Source organism: Anopheles marshallii, chromosome X (genome assembly GCF_943734725.1).
Source record: "Anopheles marshallii chromosome X, idAnoMarsDA_429_01, whole genome shotgun sequence".
Taxonomy (NCBI): Eukaryota; Metazoa; Arthropoda; class Insecta; order Diptera; family Culicidae; genus Anopheles; species Anopheles marshallii.
In genome coordinates this window covers 18,563,705-18,583,619 of record NC_071325.1, presented here as the reverse complement: position 1 = coordinate 18,583,619, position 19,915 = coordinate 18,563,705, and the positions used below count along the sequence as shown (strand labels likewise).

Sequence of the window (19,915 nt, the reverse complement as noted above, 5' to 3'; positions counted from 1 at the left end):
AGATTTCTGTAACTATAATTGTACCAGTGGAATGACTGATAAAGTACAAAACATCTTCTGGGATATTGTTACGGATATTAAAATATGTAAAAAATCTCAGTATGAGCGAAATACATGCGTGCATTGAGCGAACAAAATAGCTCTACAATGTTTAAAATGAGTTTTTTGCCATGAATCCCTCTGCGCAAAGTATATTCACAATTAAAAAGTGAGGTTAAAAGTGAGGTGTGTGTACGTTTGTTGACGTTTGTGTATGCCTGCAACGGACAAGACAGAGAAGGAACGACTTCGAAGAAGCGAACAACACGAGAAATTTCGATCCGATCGAGAGAGCTTTCGAGGGGGGTTCGATTCGGCAAGAGTGCAAGCAGGAGCGAAATAGCTGTTAGAACGAGCACTTTCCGATTTTGTATGGAATAGGTCCAACTGTTCTCCCAGGGATTCTTTTCGCACAACTATGATGAAAATAATACGTTGGTCGTATACGACAATTCCCAGAGCAGGCCCTTTGCGATTTTGTACCACCAGGGTTGGTTCCCCCAACGATCGAAATCCGGCATATCCCCGCTTTTAGTTATATATTTACCTTGTTTTTATCTCGAGGACTGTCTGTCAAAAAGGCCTTTTTACGACACCTTTCTGTACATATTTTGATTATTTGGTGCATATTTGTCTATTTGTTTTGAGTTACAGATGGTTTTGGTTTACCTTTTCCATTTATGATTTGGTGCATTTAGTGAAAAAATATTTCCTCAGCAACAATGGGAATGAACATTAATTTCAGTCGCAATCAATATTTGTTGCTTGGGGTAGTGTGCGGTTTTCTTTTTAGCTACTATTCACCGCATGATTATGCCGAATATGTAGCAGAGTGCCCGGAAATGACGGAAAATACAGATATGCTACAAACCTTTGAGCATAACAACGAATTCGAACCGCAACTCAACTTAGAGCAGAAACCAATGATAGCAAAGAAGGTGGTTAAAAATATTATACGCCCGCGATACTATTACTCCGAACTGGGAATAAGAGAAAAATTGTTCGTGGGAGTTCTGACAACGACAGAAAATGTTGACACTTTTGCTACTGCAATCAACCGTACCGCTGCTCATCTGGTGAATAAAATAAAATTCTTCATTCACGCGGATAATGTAAAGTCTAACTTCAACCTGAAAAACATCGTGGGGTTTACAGACACCCGAGAACATCTACGACCGTTTCATATGCTCAAATACTTGGCGGATAACTACCTAGACGAGTACGACTTCTTTCTGCTACTGATGGATACGACGTACGTGAATGCTCGTACGGTACGACGGCAACTCCAGCATCTTAGCGTTACCCTTGATGTGTATATGGGAACAAATCTAGACGAAACTTCGTACAACAATGGCAAAATCGACGAATCCTCGCGTAATGAGTACTGTGATCTGCATGCCGGCATTATACTGAGCAGTGGTGTGATTAGAAAAATCAGGGCGAATCTTGATTGGTGTGTTCGCAATTCTGCCTCGAACAACTATAGCAGCAACATCGGGAAGTGTGTAAAATATTCGACAAAAATTAAAACTTGTCATCAATCCTGGCAGGGTATCGATATTACCAGCTACCATCTGAACAGCTACAAAATCTACCGCGATTTCCATCTAATAGTAAAAGAAGAGCAATTTAACAATGCAGCAACAATTTATCCTGTCACTTCGACTGATGACTTCTATCTGCTGCATGCGTATTTCTCACGCCTTCATCTAAAGCAAAACAGTGAAGTAAAGCGAATGCTACTTGAAGAAGCAATGCAAATTTCTAATGGCACGCTGTCGAATGACATCCTTGAAGTACGGTGGCCACTAGGTGTGCCGAAGTCCAATCCTCCAGAATCACGACACGACGTCGTCCCTTGGATAGCGCTTAATACAACACATTCGTTCATGTGGAATTCCGAGGTGAATATTCAACGCTTATCAGCAGTCGACGAAGAGGATATGCGAAACGTTTTGAATAAAACAATTTTAGAAGCAACACGACGCAATCCGGAAGCACAATTTCGTGGTATCCACACTGCTTACAAGCGTTTCGATGCCGTTCGGGGGATGGATTACCGACTGTTACTAAATTTCTATGACCAAAAGCTTAAAAAGATGGTACAAAAAAACTTTGAGGTAATCAAACCTATTAGCTTGATCGAAATTGTCCCTTCGCCGTATGTTACTGAAAGCACACGTGTTGCGATGCTGCTGCCAACGTTTGAGCATCAAGTACTTGAAACCGAACAATTTCTTGAGAGCTACGAGAAAACATGCATGGACAATCAGGATAATACTTTTTTGATGTTAATATTTCTGTATCGAGCAGAGACTCCTAGCAAAGGGGATGAGGATGTATTTCTTCCATTGAAAAATATTGCCTTAGCACTGACGGAAAAACACAAGCAGGATGGTTCAAGAGTGGCCTGGGTGTCGATTCGGTTACCCGTAGAAGTAAATTCAAAAGATAGTAATAATAACCGGTATTACAGCTCGTTCTACGGTCCGCTCGCACATATGAGCTTTGCCGCAGTCGACCTAGCTTTACGCAAGATAGGGCTAGAAAGTTTGGTGATGCTGTGTTCAAACGCAGCCTCATTCCGACCAGACTTTCTTAATCGTGTTCGGATGAATACCATTCAAGGCTTCCAGGTGTATAGTCCTATTGGCTTCATGATGTATCCATGTGAGTGGACAGAGTTGTGCAAACCGTGTGAAAACTGTGATGTTGGTCAAAGTAGTGGTTACTTCGACAGGGCTAACTATGATGTAGTATCATTTTACAGCAATGATTACGTGTACGCACGTAAGCAGCTAGAACAAGTGTTACCAATCGTTCGCAGCGATCGTGACATAGTGAATCTACTGTCAATGAACTCAACACAGCCCAACAACAGCGTTATGATACAGAATATAATAGACCTGTTTACGAAGAGCAATAGTAAGATACATGTTCTACGGGCGATTGAACCGAACCTTCGATACGGACGAAGCATATCTAACTTTCTATCAAATGATCCTTATGGTGAACAGTTTTCTAAGTTGCATTGTCCTGAAGAAGCGGATCGGATGGAATGCATTCGAATTGCATCAAAAAAGCAAATAGGAGATGTTTTTGTACAATATAGTAAACAATTTGAAACCCCCTGAAGCTGTAGTATGAAGCCAAATTATAAGTAAACTATTCACAAAACAATCCAATAATCTAATGTTAAATGAACCACTACCCACATGATTGGGTTGTTTTGTTGTCATTTGTGCCACACATTTTTTTCTAATAAACAACGTTAAGAATGTACACAAAATAATATGACGAAGAGATTCTTGTGAAAAAAAAACGCGATTACTAACGAGTACTTACGGCTTGTTCGTAATTTACAATCTTACACCAATTATAACGAATAACCAAAAATGACTCGGTTTACGAATCGCTGTAAGTATGTTGTATGGTTCACGTACTTTTGATTGACTTCATTGTCTTTTTTACTTCCGAATGAAAAACAATTGAACAACGATTCAATGTTTTTCTAAATATTTATTGCCGCACGGCAAAATCAGTGCTACTGTCCCAGAAATCCCACCCATACATATAAAAAAACCCCGCTCAATAGTTGCTCAATAGGCTGGGCACACACGGGATATCGGGCGTCATTCTGGGCGGCCCGGTGGCATGATGGTAGCGACGCCGGTCTTCACACGAACGGACGGGACCAAAATCCCATCTGGGCCAATCCCCCGTAGCAAGGACTGACTATCCGGCTACGTGGTAAAATAAGTCGATACGGCCCGGCCGTTCTAACGAAAAACAAATCTAACAGAAGCATGCGTAGCGTTTAGAGGATTAGCGTAGAGGATCTAGGATCTTTCCCCCTAGTTCCCTCTAGGATACTATTAGTCACTCTAATAGAAGCATGCGTAGCGTTCAGAGAGTATGTAGGATCTTCCCCCTAGTTCCTTTCATACACATTTTCTTTGCGTTTTTATCTAAACTAATACGTTTATATGTAGACGTTGGACAAAGAAGAGTTGAAGAAATCGATGAATATTCTTCTTTGAAACTAATACAGGCTCTTCCCGAGATTCGTAATTCTAGTGGACCGCTATATCGCGGGAAAAATTCGCGTATCTCGAATTTTTGCGTAAGTCGAATCCGGAAGTAAAATCGTTTACGCTTCAGAATTGGGATACAAGATTTTTGGGCAAAAGATTTTTGTAGTCCCTCCCTATAGGGTTTGAAGCTACCCTGGATATTTGTTGCACTATGGGCTCGAGTTGGTCATGGATAGGTAAAAATTCAAATTTTATGAGGTATGTTTAAATTTTTGTTTCCATGGCTGTAGTAGTTAAAACAATGGTGGTTATGAAAATTATGACAAAATAAGGACAAAAAAAATTACGACAAAATTTCATGCTTCACGGGAATAAAATCTTTAAGCAGTAATGCTTTTGATTAATAATAAAATACATGTATTAATTTTTTTCTTAACTTACACCTTACTTCCCTTAAATCGCCGTTTAAAACCACCACTGCAACGAGAACCAAAAAATAAAAACTTTAATTTTTATTTTGTTTTCCTTCATGACTAAGCTCAGCCCATAGTGGCATGTCAAATTTTTGTCCAGGGTAGCTTTAAACCCTATAGGGGGGGACTACAAGAATCTTTTACCAATATCAACTACTAATCTGTATCGTAACGTGAAAAGAGGAAATCGACCACTGTATACTATCTATAAATGATATCGTAAAGGGAATCCGAGTTACGCGAATTTCTCTGGCACACATTATTCGCGTAACTCGGAAATAGACTGTACAGCAAAAATCAAAGATAAACTTCGGGAAATGTCTTGTGGACGAGACAATATCGCGTATCTGGGGTAGATAATGTATTTGACAATTGTTTTGTTGGTAAACATAAAACTTGAAGCACGTTTAAGGCGAAGAGTGTATCTGAAATAGTTTTTCAAAGATATAAATGAAAACCAGATGATAAGAACTAGTGTTTACAACATCATAATTCTATTATGTCTATCGTTAGTGGTCTATTATAGTCTTAATGTGTATTTTATTAACAACCTGCAATCAACTGTGCCGCACGATGATATTAACATGGCTGGGCACGAAGCGTTAGAAAACGCAGCTGAAGCAACACAACCAATTCTTAACAAAATTCAATCAACCAAATCTCGTTCTGTGCAAAATGCAATAATACGTAAAGTAATGGGTTTGAAACCTGTGTTTCGAAACAAAAATCCTAAATACATTGGAATTAAACAGAACCTTATAAGCTGCTTTCTTCCTAAACCATACAACTTAACCAGTGTTTGGAAAACTGCTAACTCGGTATGAAGGTTGAAAGATATGTTTATATATTTGGAATTTCTTAACCTTTTCATCACTTTACTTTCAGTGGCCTAAAATGAACGAGGTATTTCCCATCAAGGACAAATTGATTGGGTCTGTCATCAATGCAATGGGGATGGAGTCGATACTCAGGCTTAAAAATTCGCGCAGAGGGACACAGTTGAAACTGGTGCTAGAACTTGCCGGTTCGCAATTTGTACTCTTTAAACCAAGCTGGTATACTCGTGAAGATATTATAAACGGTACCGTCTATTCAGGCAAAGACAGACATAACTCCGAAATTGTTAGTTTCCATCTGGGTGCTATTTTAAACCTACGATATACACCGATTGTTGCTGGACGGAAAATTTCACTTCGCAATAATCTACAATACGCGGACAATGATCTTCGCCAAACGATGACAGGTATAAGTTATTCACTATACATTACACATCATGAATTGCTTTCCATACTTTGTTTCTTCCAGTTATCAACAATCAACAGTGTGCCTATGGTGTTTGCCATTATTGTAAAAGCGAGGAAACGGTGTGCGATGATCCAACAACTGGTACACTTGAAGGAGCAGTTTTGCTTACTATTCCGGGGAAAATATTGAAGTATAGATCTCCATGGCAACGCACATACAAGGATCAGCTGAAGGCCGAATGGGAAAAGGACGATAATTATTGTGCACCCATAAGAAAACAACTGCACTTGGATGTGCTTTTAGATCTCATCGATGCGGCTATATTTGATTTTCTTATCCAAAATGGCGACAGGCACCATTATGAAACGCGAGAAAATCGGGTATTGTTACTCGACAACGGTAAAGGTTTTGGAAATCCATTCGTAGACCATATAGACATTCTTGCACCGTTATATCAATGTTGTATGTACGTATTTGGGGACAATATTACTGTGAATATTGTTATAATCGTACATATATATTTCTATTTCTAGCATTCGTCGCACGACATGGGAAAGATTATTAATATTCTCTGGAGGAGCACTTACCGAAACGCTTGAAGAATTAAACAAATTGGATCTATTATTTCCACTAGTCATCAAGGAACACTACATCGCTCTTGAGAGACGGTTACTTCATATTTATAGTACTGTCGAGTTATGTAAAGAAAAGTTTGGTAATAAAATATTTAAATAATTTTATTACAGTTACCTAGACAGATAGGTTATAGAGCAAATTTATTATATAACTGTACTCTAACGGGGATTGAACACCTCACCTAACCGGTAGGCTAATGAACCCCGTATACGTTTTCCTCGTAAAGCTAATCCATTAGGAAGCAAAGCTGGTTGCCGAACGTATATGCCTCTGTTATTAGGCGTCCAGGCGCGAAATATGGCTTCGTTGTATTTGGGCAAGTTTACACCAATCCATCCGGCGGATGATAATAAAATATCCACAACGGAAGTATGTTTCTCTAGCGTACCATGTACGAGGATGTTTGGACCAGATTCTAGCGATGGAAACTTCTTCAAGCGGACCGCAGTACCAAACGGTACGCCCAGTAACTGTGTGCCAAGCAGAGCTTTGTACAACGCACAGGCTTCCGATGTATAACATATAACCGTTGGAAGCGTATGAGAAGCATATAGAATAAGGCGTATGGAGTCTGGACCATCTAGAAAATCTATACGTCCTAGACCGCCAACGAATAAAGTCATACCCTTTTTTAGAAGGTATACTCTCGGTCGAATCATCTGCTTTGGAATGGTAAGCAGAATTTCCTCCGTAGTGAGCAGATCAAGTATTTGATCGGGTTGGACGACACCTGGTGTATCGTAGCACCATTTGGAGTTTATATACTTTTCGTTTTTCTCGTTCAATGTAAGTATCGATGTTGGCCCACCACTTCTTTGCGTCAAAGAAAAGTGATCGAACGATTCTTCCTCCTTCTCCTTCTGAAAGGTACGACCTATGTGACCAAGTAGTGTAGGATGTTTAACATCTTTCCTTGCTTTCGACTGTTCACGTGTTAACCGCTGATTCGCCCTCTGTATATATCGCTCCTGTTTCAGTCGATTTGTCCTTAGATATAATCGGTAGTCAGATGGACGCATAATAGGAAACTTAAGCATACGTATAGTTGTGCCTGGCCATGGACTTGCGGTGGCTTTTTGAATTAAATCTGTCGCTTGAACCTTGCACAGGTCTGACCTGAGCAGAGTATTAAAAAGAGTGCTTTTACCCACATTCGTGCAGCCAACTAAATACACATCTCCGCGGGTACCCCAGACGTTGTGAATTTTCGTGATTAATTCTTCCACACCGTATCCAGTGCTGGCTGATACGAGCGCTACGTGTTTGATGTTGTTTCTTGAAAACCCTGATTCGATTATGCTTTTGGTCAAACAGTGTCGTACGTTCTCTAGGTAACCGGAACAATCCTGCGGCAAAAGGTCGATTTTATTGCCTACGACAACTATGGGTCTTTGAGATCCTAATATTTCGGCGAGTCCAGGCCATATTGAGCAGGGGAAATCCAAAATATCGACCAGGAGAACAGCAAGAGCTTTTTCTGTTTTTATAGTAGACAGCATTTCGATGTAATCATCAGCAGAAACAGTCACGTTTATCGCAACGTTATAGTTTTTCAAAAAATGACACCTTTGGCATATGGTAGTCTGTGTAAAAGATATGTTATAAATTCATTAAAAATGGTAAGCTAATTATAGTTATGTGCATAGTGCACTTGAGTCGTTCTTACCAACAACTGTTTGTTTGATTTTCCTTTCAATAATTCACTCGGTAAATAGCCAGGAATGTTGGGTTCGATACAATGTAGCAATGCACCACATCCTCCACAAGGTATTTTAGAAGTTGGTATGGTAGGATCGGGAGTCCCATAAAGCGATCGAGCATCCTGGTCATGTTCATCGTAATATTCATAATCAGACATCCATTCTCCAGTAAATAGTTTATCATTGTTTTCTTCCGCTAATTCATCCTGCTTTTGCACTTTTAGACCGATTTGTTTATAAGGCATATGAAAAACAGATGCATTTTCAGCATTTTGCGAAGACAACGTACCATCGTCGAACAATTCATTAAATTCTTCTGTTTGTAACTGCTTTATAGCTACGGAAAAAGGTTTGTTCTCGTAGGATTTCCTAACGTTACTATTTTGCAATTGTTTTATTTTAGATTCCATAATCTTGTTTTGTTTGTAACCCAGTTTTAAAGTGCTGTTCTCTATGAACGAACTGTACACAATTTTGTCCTTCCATGCGCTGTAAACTTCGTCTGAGATGGTTAATTTCGGCGAAACAATAGCATTACATTGCAGAGTGCTATTCAATTGAAAATGCCTAGCAGTAGGTATTAGCCTACAACGAAATATGATAGATTTTAAAACACTTCGAAACATATTGAATCTGATTTCTAACGCACATGTATTTTTTTCCTCATGACAGATAAATTCTGAACCCAATGAAGTTCAAGGTGTATACAATACGAATTTTATTTAAAAAGAATACCGTCGATACCCGAGATACGCGGTTAATGCATTCCAGAGAAATCCACGTACAGTCTTTTCCCGAGTTACGCGAATAATGCGTGCCAGAGAAATTTGCGTAACTCAAATTTTCGCATAACTCGGATTCATCCTTTATAATATCGTTTACAGTTAGTATTCAGTGATCATTTTTTTCTTTTCACGTCACGAAGCACTTTAATAATTGATATGTTTCTGTTAATTTCGACAATTATAGTAAATTTAAAAATAGTAACAAAAGCAATGTTTTTAATATCAACATGTAACGTATTTTTGGGAAAATTTGACAAATACGAACTTCAATTCCACGTACACGACCTGTCTCGTAGGATAAATTTTGGGATTTGCGTAACTCGAGTGTCGTGTAACTCGGATTAAAAACTGTACAGGCAGTCTCCGAGATACGCGGTTCCTCTTATACGCGAATTCGGAGATACGCGGTTTTTGGAAATTTGACAGCTGAGTTAGTTTATTGCTCAAAATCTAAGCAAAAAGGTGTTAAATTGGTCTAAAATAGCTTCCTTTGTAATATAAAACATTTGTTTTTAGTTTTTTTCTTTCAATGTATTCTATCAAAAAATAGTCTGGTTTGCTGAATAAATTAAGTCAACTATCTAACTTTGAAATATAAACGATTTTACTCCCGGATTCGACTTACGCGAAAATTCGAGATACGCGGATTTTTCCCGGGTTATAGCGGTCCGCTATAATAGCGTGTCTCGGGGACTGCCTGTAAATCCCTCTATGCAGGAGAAACCTTTGATTTTCCCCACATAATCAAAGGCTCACTGTTTCCTTTTAGGCTTCCGACTGAGTCTTGCGACTTCTCTTTCGTCATCTGCCTAGTTGTTTTAATACTGAACCGCTTAAAACGCGTTTATTTATGAGTCCATCTCTTGGTGTTGTTTACAAGTTAGCAACATCAACAAAAGCAAAGCCCACGGTTGCTGGCTTAAAACTACGAAAACAGAAAAACGTTGGAAACTAGAATTATTGTCAATAAAAGCTACGTGTAAAATTATACGAATAGTATAATATATAGTAGTAAATTTTATTCCTGCCAATTAAATAGTAGTAAATATGATTTCATGGTGAACTTACGCTTAATATGCACGAAAACGAACTTTAAAATAAATGAATTCGCTAACCAGTAACATAACTACAAGGAATCGGTTTTTTGTGGGATCTATGCAATGTGGGTTGGAAGGAAACAACACACCTCATTTTATATAGTTTGAAGTTGGCTCACTGGGTCACGTGTGAATGACAGTTGAATTGTCATACGATATCTAAAGCACACGGCGTTGTATCGCTACGGTTTGTTTGGTTGAAATAAGAATTGTATTATATTCGTTGTGAAATCGAAGTTCTTTTATTCCACCGTCTTCTTCAATCGAAACTGGTTAATTGTAAGGGTTATAGGCATTCGTAAGTATAAACATTTGTAACTAAACTAATGAACTTTATGAATTTGTCTGTAATTGCTTTAGAATGCGTATCCCTAAGCTGTGTTCTCTGTTGCAGTACTGCGAGAGAGTAAACGAGTAGAACACTCACGAAATTACAAATAACATGGGTCAATCTATTAGCTTGTTACCAAATGTTGTTGCTTCAACTGTGGATTCTCAGAAAAACGCAACCAAGGAAAAACCCAAGTGCAAGGCCTGCTGCGCTTGTCCAGAAACGAAAAAAGCGCGCGATGCTTGGTATTATATTTTTTACGTTGTTATGTAACACTATTTATTCTAACAAATTCCTGTTTATGTTTTACAGCATTATGGACCATGGAGAAGAAAATTGCAGCGCGTTGATAGAAAAACATAAACAGTGCATGCGAGACATGGGGTTCAATATTTAATCCTTCCTGTAAGGAATATAGCCAGATGCATAATTGGTAATTTCTTTTTTTTTGCACGCTAAAACAAATACCTGTAAATTTGTTTGCACATATAATAATGTAAATTAAAACAATATAACCTTATAATTCATCATTAAGAAGTTGTAATGGTTCTGTTCTTATTCGGATGTATATTAGTTATTTTGACACTTTTGTGCCCTAGTTTTTGTCAATCTACAAAATACGATTGATTTTTCCTTTGCCAATTCAATGGAAATGCCAACTTAATGAATTGTTCTGCTTTAACGAGAGCGTAATAACCAGTACAACAAATTAGGCATGGGAATCTAACCGTTAATTAATAAGAATGAGTTAAGAGTATATTCATAGGCGCTGATAAGCTTTAAGGTAGCATAAAAGTTTTAAAGCTGATTAGTTCAGTGGATAAACTATTTTTTAGTCCTTAAATTATGCTACCGCAGTATTGGAAATAAAGACTCAATTATTAACGACTGGAATGCAAATTCACAATCCACCATTGTGTAATAAAATAAAAGTCATGGAAAGATTACCCTAAACATTCTTTATAAAAATAGGATCTAGGCCTCCAATGCAGCAATACGACGGCTTTCGTCAAACTGAAATTGAATCAAGTAAACGAAAAGAGAAGAGATATTTTTTGAATGTGTAGGTAGTCCTAGATATAAAATGTACCTGTTTTATTTAGAATAGGAAACTAGACTATAAATTTTTAATCATTCAAAAAATCAAGATATAAGCAGGAATCACATGAACGCCTGCAACTTAACAAACATCTGTTAATATTTAAAAAGTATGTGTTGCATCTAGGTGCCTTCGTTGCGTATTCAGAATATCCTGGTACTGTATGCGTGTGATGATTATTTCTTCTTTATCGGCATAACAACCTCCAGAGGTCCAGGCTGTCATTTCTGGCTTTCTGTGATTTTATTTGTGGCTAGCTAGTCGGTGCTATGTACGAGGGATTGGTCCGGATCAAATTTTAAACCGGTGTGTGAAGACCGGCGCCGTTACCATCACGCCACCTGGCCACCCATGATGATTGCTTACTCACTTATGTACCCGGCGCTACAACCACTACGCAGTCTTGGCGTGCTACAGGAGTCGTCTAAACCATTCACGGTCGAGGGCCGTTGTCAGCCAATCCATTATCTCGACCATTCTGGCGGACACATCAGCGCCATCACTCCATCTCAATTTGGGCCGTACACGCCTTCTCTGTCCATGTAAACGACCTAAAAGGACTATACAGGCTGGGTCGTCCGGTATCATTTTCATGACATGACCAGCCTACCAGAGTCTGGCGAATGTAAACCGCTGTACGACAGTAAGTACAGTTCATAGAGCTCGTCATTGTAACGGCTCCTCCATTGTCCTTGCATACATACGAGGCCATAAATCCTTCTGAGCATCTTCCTCTCGAACGCGTGATGATTGCTATCCGCAGTAAAATGCTTAAATAAAAAAAAATCATCTCATCTCATTGTTCAATAGACCTTGGCCCATCGCTATGTACACTGAACACACACCATTGTGTTATGTTGACATTCTATGATTGTACCCAAGGAGCAATCTCCATCGGCAAAGCGAACCAAATGCTTTCGACCTCGATTTCTCTATCATTTCATTAGTTAAAAAATATCGCGATGCCTCTTCCACGTTTTCCATCAGTTTTACATAGAAGCGTGAAGCGCTTGTCAGATTTTTTAGAATAACAGAAAAGTTTTATAGCATGCTGGCTGAAAAACGGATAACTATAATGGCTCGGCCTCACGTTGAGAGTTCGAACGAGGCGAGAGATTTGACAACTAAATGTTCAACGCTTGAACTGCCATAAACAGCTGATTGTTTGTTAATCAAAGGAGGATGATTTTTTTTGTTTCAGCGTCGTTCAACACGTTCAGCCACGCATCACCCGAATTCTGGTGCTGTGTGTACATATCTCCCCATACGATTAAAAATAAAGAACTTCTCGTGATGTTGCCGACAATGAGATGGTACTGAATGCGGTCCGGTTCGATTGAAAGCACCTGCCTACAGCTGTATTCTGTTAGTTGGATCATGCTGGCAATTGGCAGTTGTATCTATCGACATAGGTGCTGCTACCAATGCTCCACGTACTGTGTTTGAATAAGATCTACTCTGCATACTTGTTTCATTTGATGGACTCGATAACGATTCGGCGGACAGAGCTACTTTCCATATGTTAACGGTTGGAAACGTTAAATAAATTTCTTGGAGCAAAGGATGATCATTTGCCTTCTTCGTCTGTAAATTTGATATATTTGCTTGTGCGTTACAAACCCCTATCAGGTGCATTGCAATGCAAAGTGGCTTTGAAGATGATGGCTGAAACCTACTGTATTCAAAACATAAACAAACAGCTACCCGCCATTTTGCTTAAGCGTTTCGTTTGGCGTTTGAAGCGTGTAATTGTCGAATTGCGGGGCTGAGAGATTTCTCGCCTCGCTCGAGCTCTCATGGCTCGGCCTCACGCTGAGAGCTCGAGCGAGGCGAGAGATCTCTCAGCCCTGCAATTTGGTGGTTGGTGGTTTGTACCGCACAAGATAACTAAATTTTCAACGCTTGAACTGCCATAAACAGCTGCCTGTTTGTTTGTTAATCAAAGAACCCCTTTGGCAAGCCAGCTGCCAAATCGTGTGAAAACCGTTGGGCTTTTGTCGGCTCCTTCTAGGCTCCTTGGTCAATGACGTCACTTCGAAAAGAACCCAAATGGCAGGGTAACTCAAAAGTAACTCAAATTCTGCTCCCAAATTTCGCGCGAAATGGTCCCACAGGCGTTTTTGTGCGCGCGATTTCGATCCCAGCAAAAACCGAACCGAACCGAACCCGAAGCAACCCGGTCGTGCGCCTACACTAAACAATCAAGGTCTTTGTTTAGGATTCCTTTCATCGTTTCTTTCGATCTTATACTACAGTGACGTACACTAAATTCGTTACGCGTAACAAACCCAGTTAGCCAAAACCTGATATCCGACCCTATTAAGACCGATATAAGACGGTCGTATAATCGGACTTAAAGCATTACTTACAGCAGTAATTATATACTACCAAATAATATCACAGACTATATTTAATAATATATTTAATAAATATTTTTTATAATATATTTAATACTACAAAACATCACAGACAAAACACACAACAGCGCACTGCTCTAATCACTCCACGCAGCCACATAAGAATGGAGGAAACAAAACGAAGCAAAGAAGAACAGTTCTGATGGATCACAGAAAGAAATGAACGAACTTAGAAATTTTTCAAACAACAATGAAAGGTTACAAAGGGATTCCTGAAACTTTCCAAAATTTACACCCCTTCTCCTGACTTCCCACCAACATTACCATTAACTTCTTGGTATAAAATAGCACGATTTCGAACCAATATGCTTTTAAGACCATAAAGTCGTAGTGCAGAACAAATAAAAATTCTACGACCCTTAACAGACTTTGTGGTCGTAGTGAGGTTGTCTGGGTTGCCCGTTGTTGGTGCCCTTGGTACCTTCCACATTGCTCTGTAAAGTAACGGAAACACTCAATTGCTTAAGTAGTTGGGTTATAGTGAACTAATAAACGAGTAGGAATGAATTGTTTTGTCTGTCATATATTGGTTTATTGGTTTTAGGACATCGAATGAAGCCTTTTCGGCCATGATGGTGTCCATGAACCGGTATCCAGCCTGGTCTCTTCGATGGAACATTTCGATTGCCCACCATCAACGGTCTCCACACTGTCGCCTACCATATGTATCCGTCTTCACACGTCTTTTTCACATTTGGTTTTCCACAGCATACCGTTTCACGGGACAGTAACGATTCATAACCGTTGATTTGTTTTGAATACTCCCGATTTTTCAGGCAAATTAAAAAAAAATTGACACAAATTGCGTTTATAAACTCGGGTTAGAATCGTGGGCAGAGCTGTCAGAAAGATTAATCGCAATCTCGCATTAATCGAAAGATTAATATTAATCTCAAAATTAATCGTGTCTAAACGTAGGGTCATGCTTCTCGGGTATAAAATCTTTGCAGTGAGGCCCTTATTTATTAGTTAAATACATTAATAAAATTTTATCTTTTCTTTCGTCGTACTTTCCGCAAATCACCGTTTAAAACCATCATTGCCACGGAAATAAAAAATTAAATATACTTTCATTTTTATTTTGTTTCCTTGCATGACTACACTCAGCCCATAGTGTAATGTCAAATTTATGTCCAGGGTAGCTTCAAACCCTATAGGGGGGGGACTACAAAAATCTTTTGCCCAAAAATCTTTTACCGAAAATTTAATAGTTTCTATACCTTGTGGAAATCTGATCTAGAGCAATCCTATTGACAGCACGCACGCGACCAACTACGGGTTCTTTGGTGTGTTCGCGGTGTGATCGGTGGGATGTACTCTGAATGAATTTTTGCAAGTAAATGTGCTGAATCAGTCAAAATTACGTGGAGCTGCACATGAATTAGTTACAATCTAGTGCGGAAAGTAGCAAAATCTCGTGATATTGCAGTTACGTTTTGGTGAGCATATGAGTGTATTGTTTTTTTTCTGTTCATGAAAATACCATGCATAAAAAATAATATTGCTAACCTCTTTTTGAAGTCTTGTTTTTGTCCTGGAATGCATTTTAAGTTTTGTTGTTTTATGCTTGTAGATTCTAATGAGGAATGTTTTCGTGGTGTAGTTGAAGATATTATAAGCTATCTTAAAATGAAGTAACGCCAAACTACATACACGCTTTCACGGCAGGCGATGCTATAATCGTCGGTTCCCAGACCATCGGATCAAGTCTGGCCAGACAGCGTTAGACGACCCGCAATCATCCGTTGAATTGGTTGTTGTTTTATGACCATTCTACCTTGCAGCTCAAGATTAGTCCATGTTTGGTATGCTTTACTCTTTAAACATTGATTATACAACAACTATAACATTTTTATGAACTGAAACTAACGCTGTTCAAGCTTCACGTACCAGACCGCGTCAGATCGCATTACTCCGATTTTTGCATAGGATTGACAGCAGGCGACAGGCTCTGCCATGAGGCTGAGTGCTGTCAAACCGTGTGTAGTTCGGCTGTAACATTTCTAACTTTATTCCATAGCTATATTTTTTGTGTAAGATTAGGGGCGACTTTATTATAGTTCATTTATTTACGCGGTGGTGTACATCATAATTTGCCTCATTATTAGTACGCAGTCACATAAAAAACTATAAACCGCAGTATCGTCTATTTGTATATGCGAGTAATTGTTTTTCCTTTGTGCAGAGTTTTTTTTTACACGTGAGTATCCACCGGAAGAAGAAACATCATTATGGGAAAAAGGCAGCGCAGTGACTACCGAGTGGACGGTGGAGCATCTTCGACGGAATCAAACGATGAAACATTACTTTCCACTAAGATGAATGGGGGTGAAGTGTGTACACACATACAAAAATCTATTGACTTGAACGCGATACGAAAGCAAATCAAAACCAATGACGCCTGGTTTAAAAAGGTTTGTAGCAAGTGTATGGATGAGCCAGCGACACACGGTGGAAATCATATCCACAAAACATCGAAAGAGTTCAGCGATGCCAGTTGTGAATCGGCGTTGTGGCTTTGTCTCAAGTGTGGAACACAACTTTGTGGTCGGAAGCAAAATCAGCATGCTTTAAAACATTATACAGTAAGTTTTGCAGGGAGGAAAACAAAAGTCACTATATTGCGATCGTATGCTGTTGTGAAACAGCACACGCCCGTTTAGTCTGTCAGTATGTTAAAGCTTTCTATTCCATTTTTGTTATATTCTTATAGGTACCTCGTTCGGACGTTCACGCGCTTGCCATGAATACAACTACGATGGACGTGTGGTGTTATTGCTGTAATGTGGCAGTCGATTCGTTCGCAAAACCAAAGTTACTCGAACTGGTTGAGCTTATTAAACGTGAAGTAATGAAAGTGCGGTTCTCCAGTACTACCAACACATGTATTGCGGAAATGCAAACGAAATTACGAGATACAACAGAGTCAGTCAGAAGCATGGTACTTCAATCAAATACAAACAGTTCGTTCGATGTGCCGGATGCTGCAAAAATGAACTCTAACAATCAAACTTACGAATCCAAACCGGACAGTGGGTATAGTGGAACTGGGCTAAAACAGGTCAACCAAGCTTCGTCCGCGATTGTTCGGTATGCGATGCCAATGAAATCCATAGTCGATTCACTGCCTCGCGTGCGTGGTTTGTCCAATCTTGGTAACACTTGCTTCTTCAACGCCGTCTTGCAGTGTTTGGCTCGTACACCTTATCTACTTGATATATTAAAGCAGTCTTCGACCGAAGGTGAAAAGGTGCACATACCTGGTGGGATTTTAAAATTACATGACGGTTCCGACATGGCGATGCCGCCTATAGACGGTGCATTGCCCAATTGGCGCAGTCTGACAGCAGCGCTAGCCGAGTTGCTAAGCGAATTAACTGCGAATGCGGAAGAATCACTATCACCGAACTGGTTGCTTCAGGAACTGACCAGCAAGTGGCCCCAGTTCGATGGGGGTGATCAGCACGACTCGCATGAATTATTGCGACATCTGTTAGAAAGTGTGCGCACGGATGATTTACGACGCTACCAGTCCCTTATACTGCAACGGCTCGGGTTGGATACGCGGCAACAGCAGCAAAACGCGGATAGCACACAAAAGGCAGTGGCAAAGTTCTACAATGAACAAATTTCCCAGTGGGTGTTCCGTCCGGAGCAGGTATTCAGGGGTTCGCTCGTCTCAACCTTAACTTGTCAGGACTGCCATCACACATCGTCGCAGCATGAATACTTCCTTGATATTTCGCTACCGGTGTGCGTAGAGAAGCCACAACCTCCAATCAGACGAAGAAGTAGTCCCGAGCCAGATGGGCATACCTCCGGAGGAATGACGTTGTCCGGTGCCAGGGGAGCGTCAGCAACATCCACAGATGGGACACCAGTATCGAAGTCTGCCACCAAAAAAGAACGAGAATCTAATAAAAAAGCGAAGAGGATTGCAAAGCATCAGAAAAATAGAATTAACCTGTCGTCGGTCGGTAGTGGTGGTGGAATATTAGCGCCTGCTGGGGGGGATACAGTAGGCAACGGGAGTGAGGAAAGTGAATCCATGGCTCATATGATACCTTTAACGGATGATCAGCCAATCCAGCCCGATGTTTCCAAGGTGAACGATGAGTCTTCAGACGATTCGAATGAACCGTCAGACGCAGATGTAGAAGACAATGACGTGACGGACGATCCGTTATCAAAGAATGGTGCAATGTCTATTGTGGATCAAAACGGCAACCAATTGCGTCCTCTACCGGAAAAAACGGACGATACACCAGAAAACTTGAACAAAGAAACAGATGGAAACAATATTCTGTGTGCAGTTGGTATTAGCGCACAGCGAGCAGCACACATTGCGCGGCAGCTACCGCCTGGGAATGCGGGAAGCAGCGAAACAGACGAAGATACTGTGAAGCGAAGAGGAGAATTACATCTAGTTACTAGTGGACGAGATGGAGGTGACAAAGGTTGCTCTAGTGAGCCAAAGCGTAGTCGTCAGCGTACATTTAGTCGTGCGGATTGGAGTAACACGATTGCGCCGCGCTATCAATGTGAGGATGGGGAGTACTCGATTCAGTCGTGCTTTAATAATTTTACCGCTGTTGAACTGATGACTGGCAATAACAAGGTATGTTGTGAGGCATGTACCGAACGAATCAACGGCAAGGGTGGTAAGTCGGTCAACACGAATGCGACGAAGCAATTGCTTATATCTCAACCACCAGCAGTGCTGATCTTGCACTTAAAGCGCTTTCAGGTAGGGTTACGAAGTGTATTCAAAAAGCTGAACAAGCTGGTTTCGTTCCCATTCGTCCTGGACATAGCACCATTCTGTGGTTCGAAAGTTAAACGCGCATCGCACATCCGACCTGGTCAGAAAAGAATCTTATACGCATTGTACGGATTAGTGGAGCATTCTGGTTCTATGCATGGCGGACACTACGTCGCGTACGTGAAGGTGCGACCTAAGTTTGGCCCAGAAGACGAGCGATGGAAGTTCATTCCACAGGGCACCAAGGATGAGCTTGATCGTAAGTCTGAACAAGAGATGGTCGAAGAGCAGGCGCGACGTATGGGAATACACAATCGGGATAGTGACGATTCTCTTAGTTCATACCATACCACCAGCGACAACGATGACAACGGGCAGAAGCTACTGAAGGAGCAGAAAGAACAAGACGAGCCTGAAGGTGAAGTTGGTTATAACCCAAAGCCTTCCGAACCGTTGCCAGATGTAGAGCCTCCACCGGGCAAATGGTATTGTGTATCGGATAGTTATGTTCGTGAGGTAACAGAGGAAAGCGTGTTGAAAGTACAGGCCTATTTGCTATTCTACGAGCGTATATTCTAATTGTGTATCATTTATCCCTCAACATTTCTGTCTTTTTGCATTTGGTTACCCGCACAGTTATTTAATTGCTCTCAGGATTGTTAACTTTAATCTTGTGTATACACATTAATTTAAGTTAACGAAAGATGATTGAGATGGAAATGCTAACCAAATCTTAGCAGTTTCCGTGAACTCACTGTCTGTTCCAAAATTAATTTCATACGATTATGAAGCGCGCGCCGATACTCTCTCTGTCTCTCCCTCCTGAGAAGTGTTCACGCTACTTCCTCCAAACGTTCATACTCTATCCACATATCTTCATTCATAGTATATCGGTAATTGGGTCTAAGATTTGTTTAGACTTTAAAGTGATTTCTTGTCACATTTTTCATCAAACGTCACTGTGGTAATTTGAGCGTCACATTGACTTCTACAGGCTTAAGTATTTGTGTCCGCGCAATTCTGAGTAAGTTATGTTTAAAGTTGTTATTTTCGTTTTGATCGATTTTAGTATTTTCCTAGAATTATTTGCAAAAAAATCCATTGGAATAGCTGCTCTATGACAACTGAGTCAGCCCATTTGCACTTTGATTCACAGTAAATGGTTTTGGTGCTAACCACATTGATTAAGATAATTCAACTCGTCAAACTCAAACGTTCTCGTGGGCTAGCTATGCAAATAATAATGATTTTGATTGTTAGGTATGCTTCGTAATGGAGAGACAAATATGAGAGATGT

At 40.1% G+C, this 19,915-nt stretch overlaps 4 protein-coding genes across 4 annotated transcripts; 3 read left to right on the top strand and 1 right to left on the bottom strand.

Annotated features, from left to right (window-relative positions):
• Positions 1–761: 761 nt before the first annotated feature.
• LOC128711231 (chondroitin sulfate synthase 2) lies at positions 762–3,173 on the top strand. Its single transcript, XM_053806101.1, has one exon. It carries the CDS (start codon positions 762–764, stop codon positions 3,171–3,173), a length of 2,412 nt encoding a protein of 803 aa, XP_053662076.1.
• A 1,834-nt stretch (positions 3,174–5,007) lies between these two features.
• On the top strand, positions 5,008–6,526 carry LOC128712447 (glycosaminoglycan xylosylkinase homolog). Its single transcript, XM_053807343.1, has 4 exons — positions 5,008–5,364; positions 5,432–5,789; positions 5,852–6,257; positions 6,325–6,526. Exons 1-4 carry the CDS (start codon positions 5,008–5,010, stop codon positions 6,524–6,526), a joined length of 1,323 nt encoding a protein of 440 aa, XP_053663318.1.
• A 59-nt stretch (positions 6,527–6,585) lies between these two features.
• Positions 6,586–8,753, bottom strand: LOC128711998 (nitric oxide-associated protein 1). Its single transcript, XM_053806895.1, has 2 exons — positions 8,094–8,753; positions 6,586–8,010 (listed from the first exon to the last, which is right to left on the bottom strand). Exons 1-2 carry the CDS (start codon positions 8,751–8,753, stop codon positions 6,586–6,588), a joined length of 2,085 nt encoding a protein of 694 aa, XP_053662870.1.
• A 7,334-nt stretch (positions 8,754–16,087) lies between these two features.
• Positions 16,088–19,197, top strand: LOC128708105 (ubiquitin carboxyl-terminal hydrolase 45). The gene is made up of 2 exons (XM_053803067.1): positions 16,088–16,441; positions 16,570–19,197. Exons 1-2 carry the CDS (start codon positions 16,088–16,090, stop codon positions 19,195–19,197), a joined length of 2,982 nt encoding a protein of 993 aa, XP_053659042.1.
• Positions 19,198–19,915: the final 718 nt, after the last annotated feature.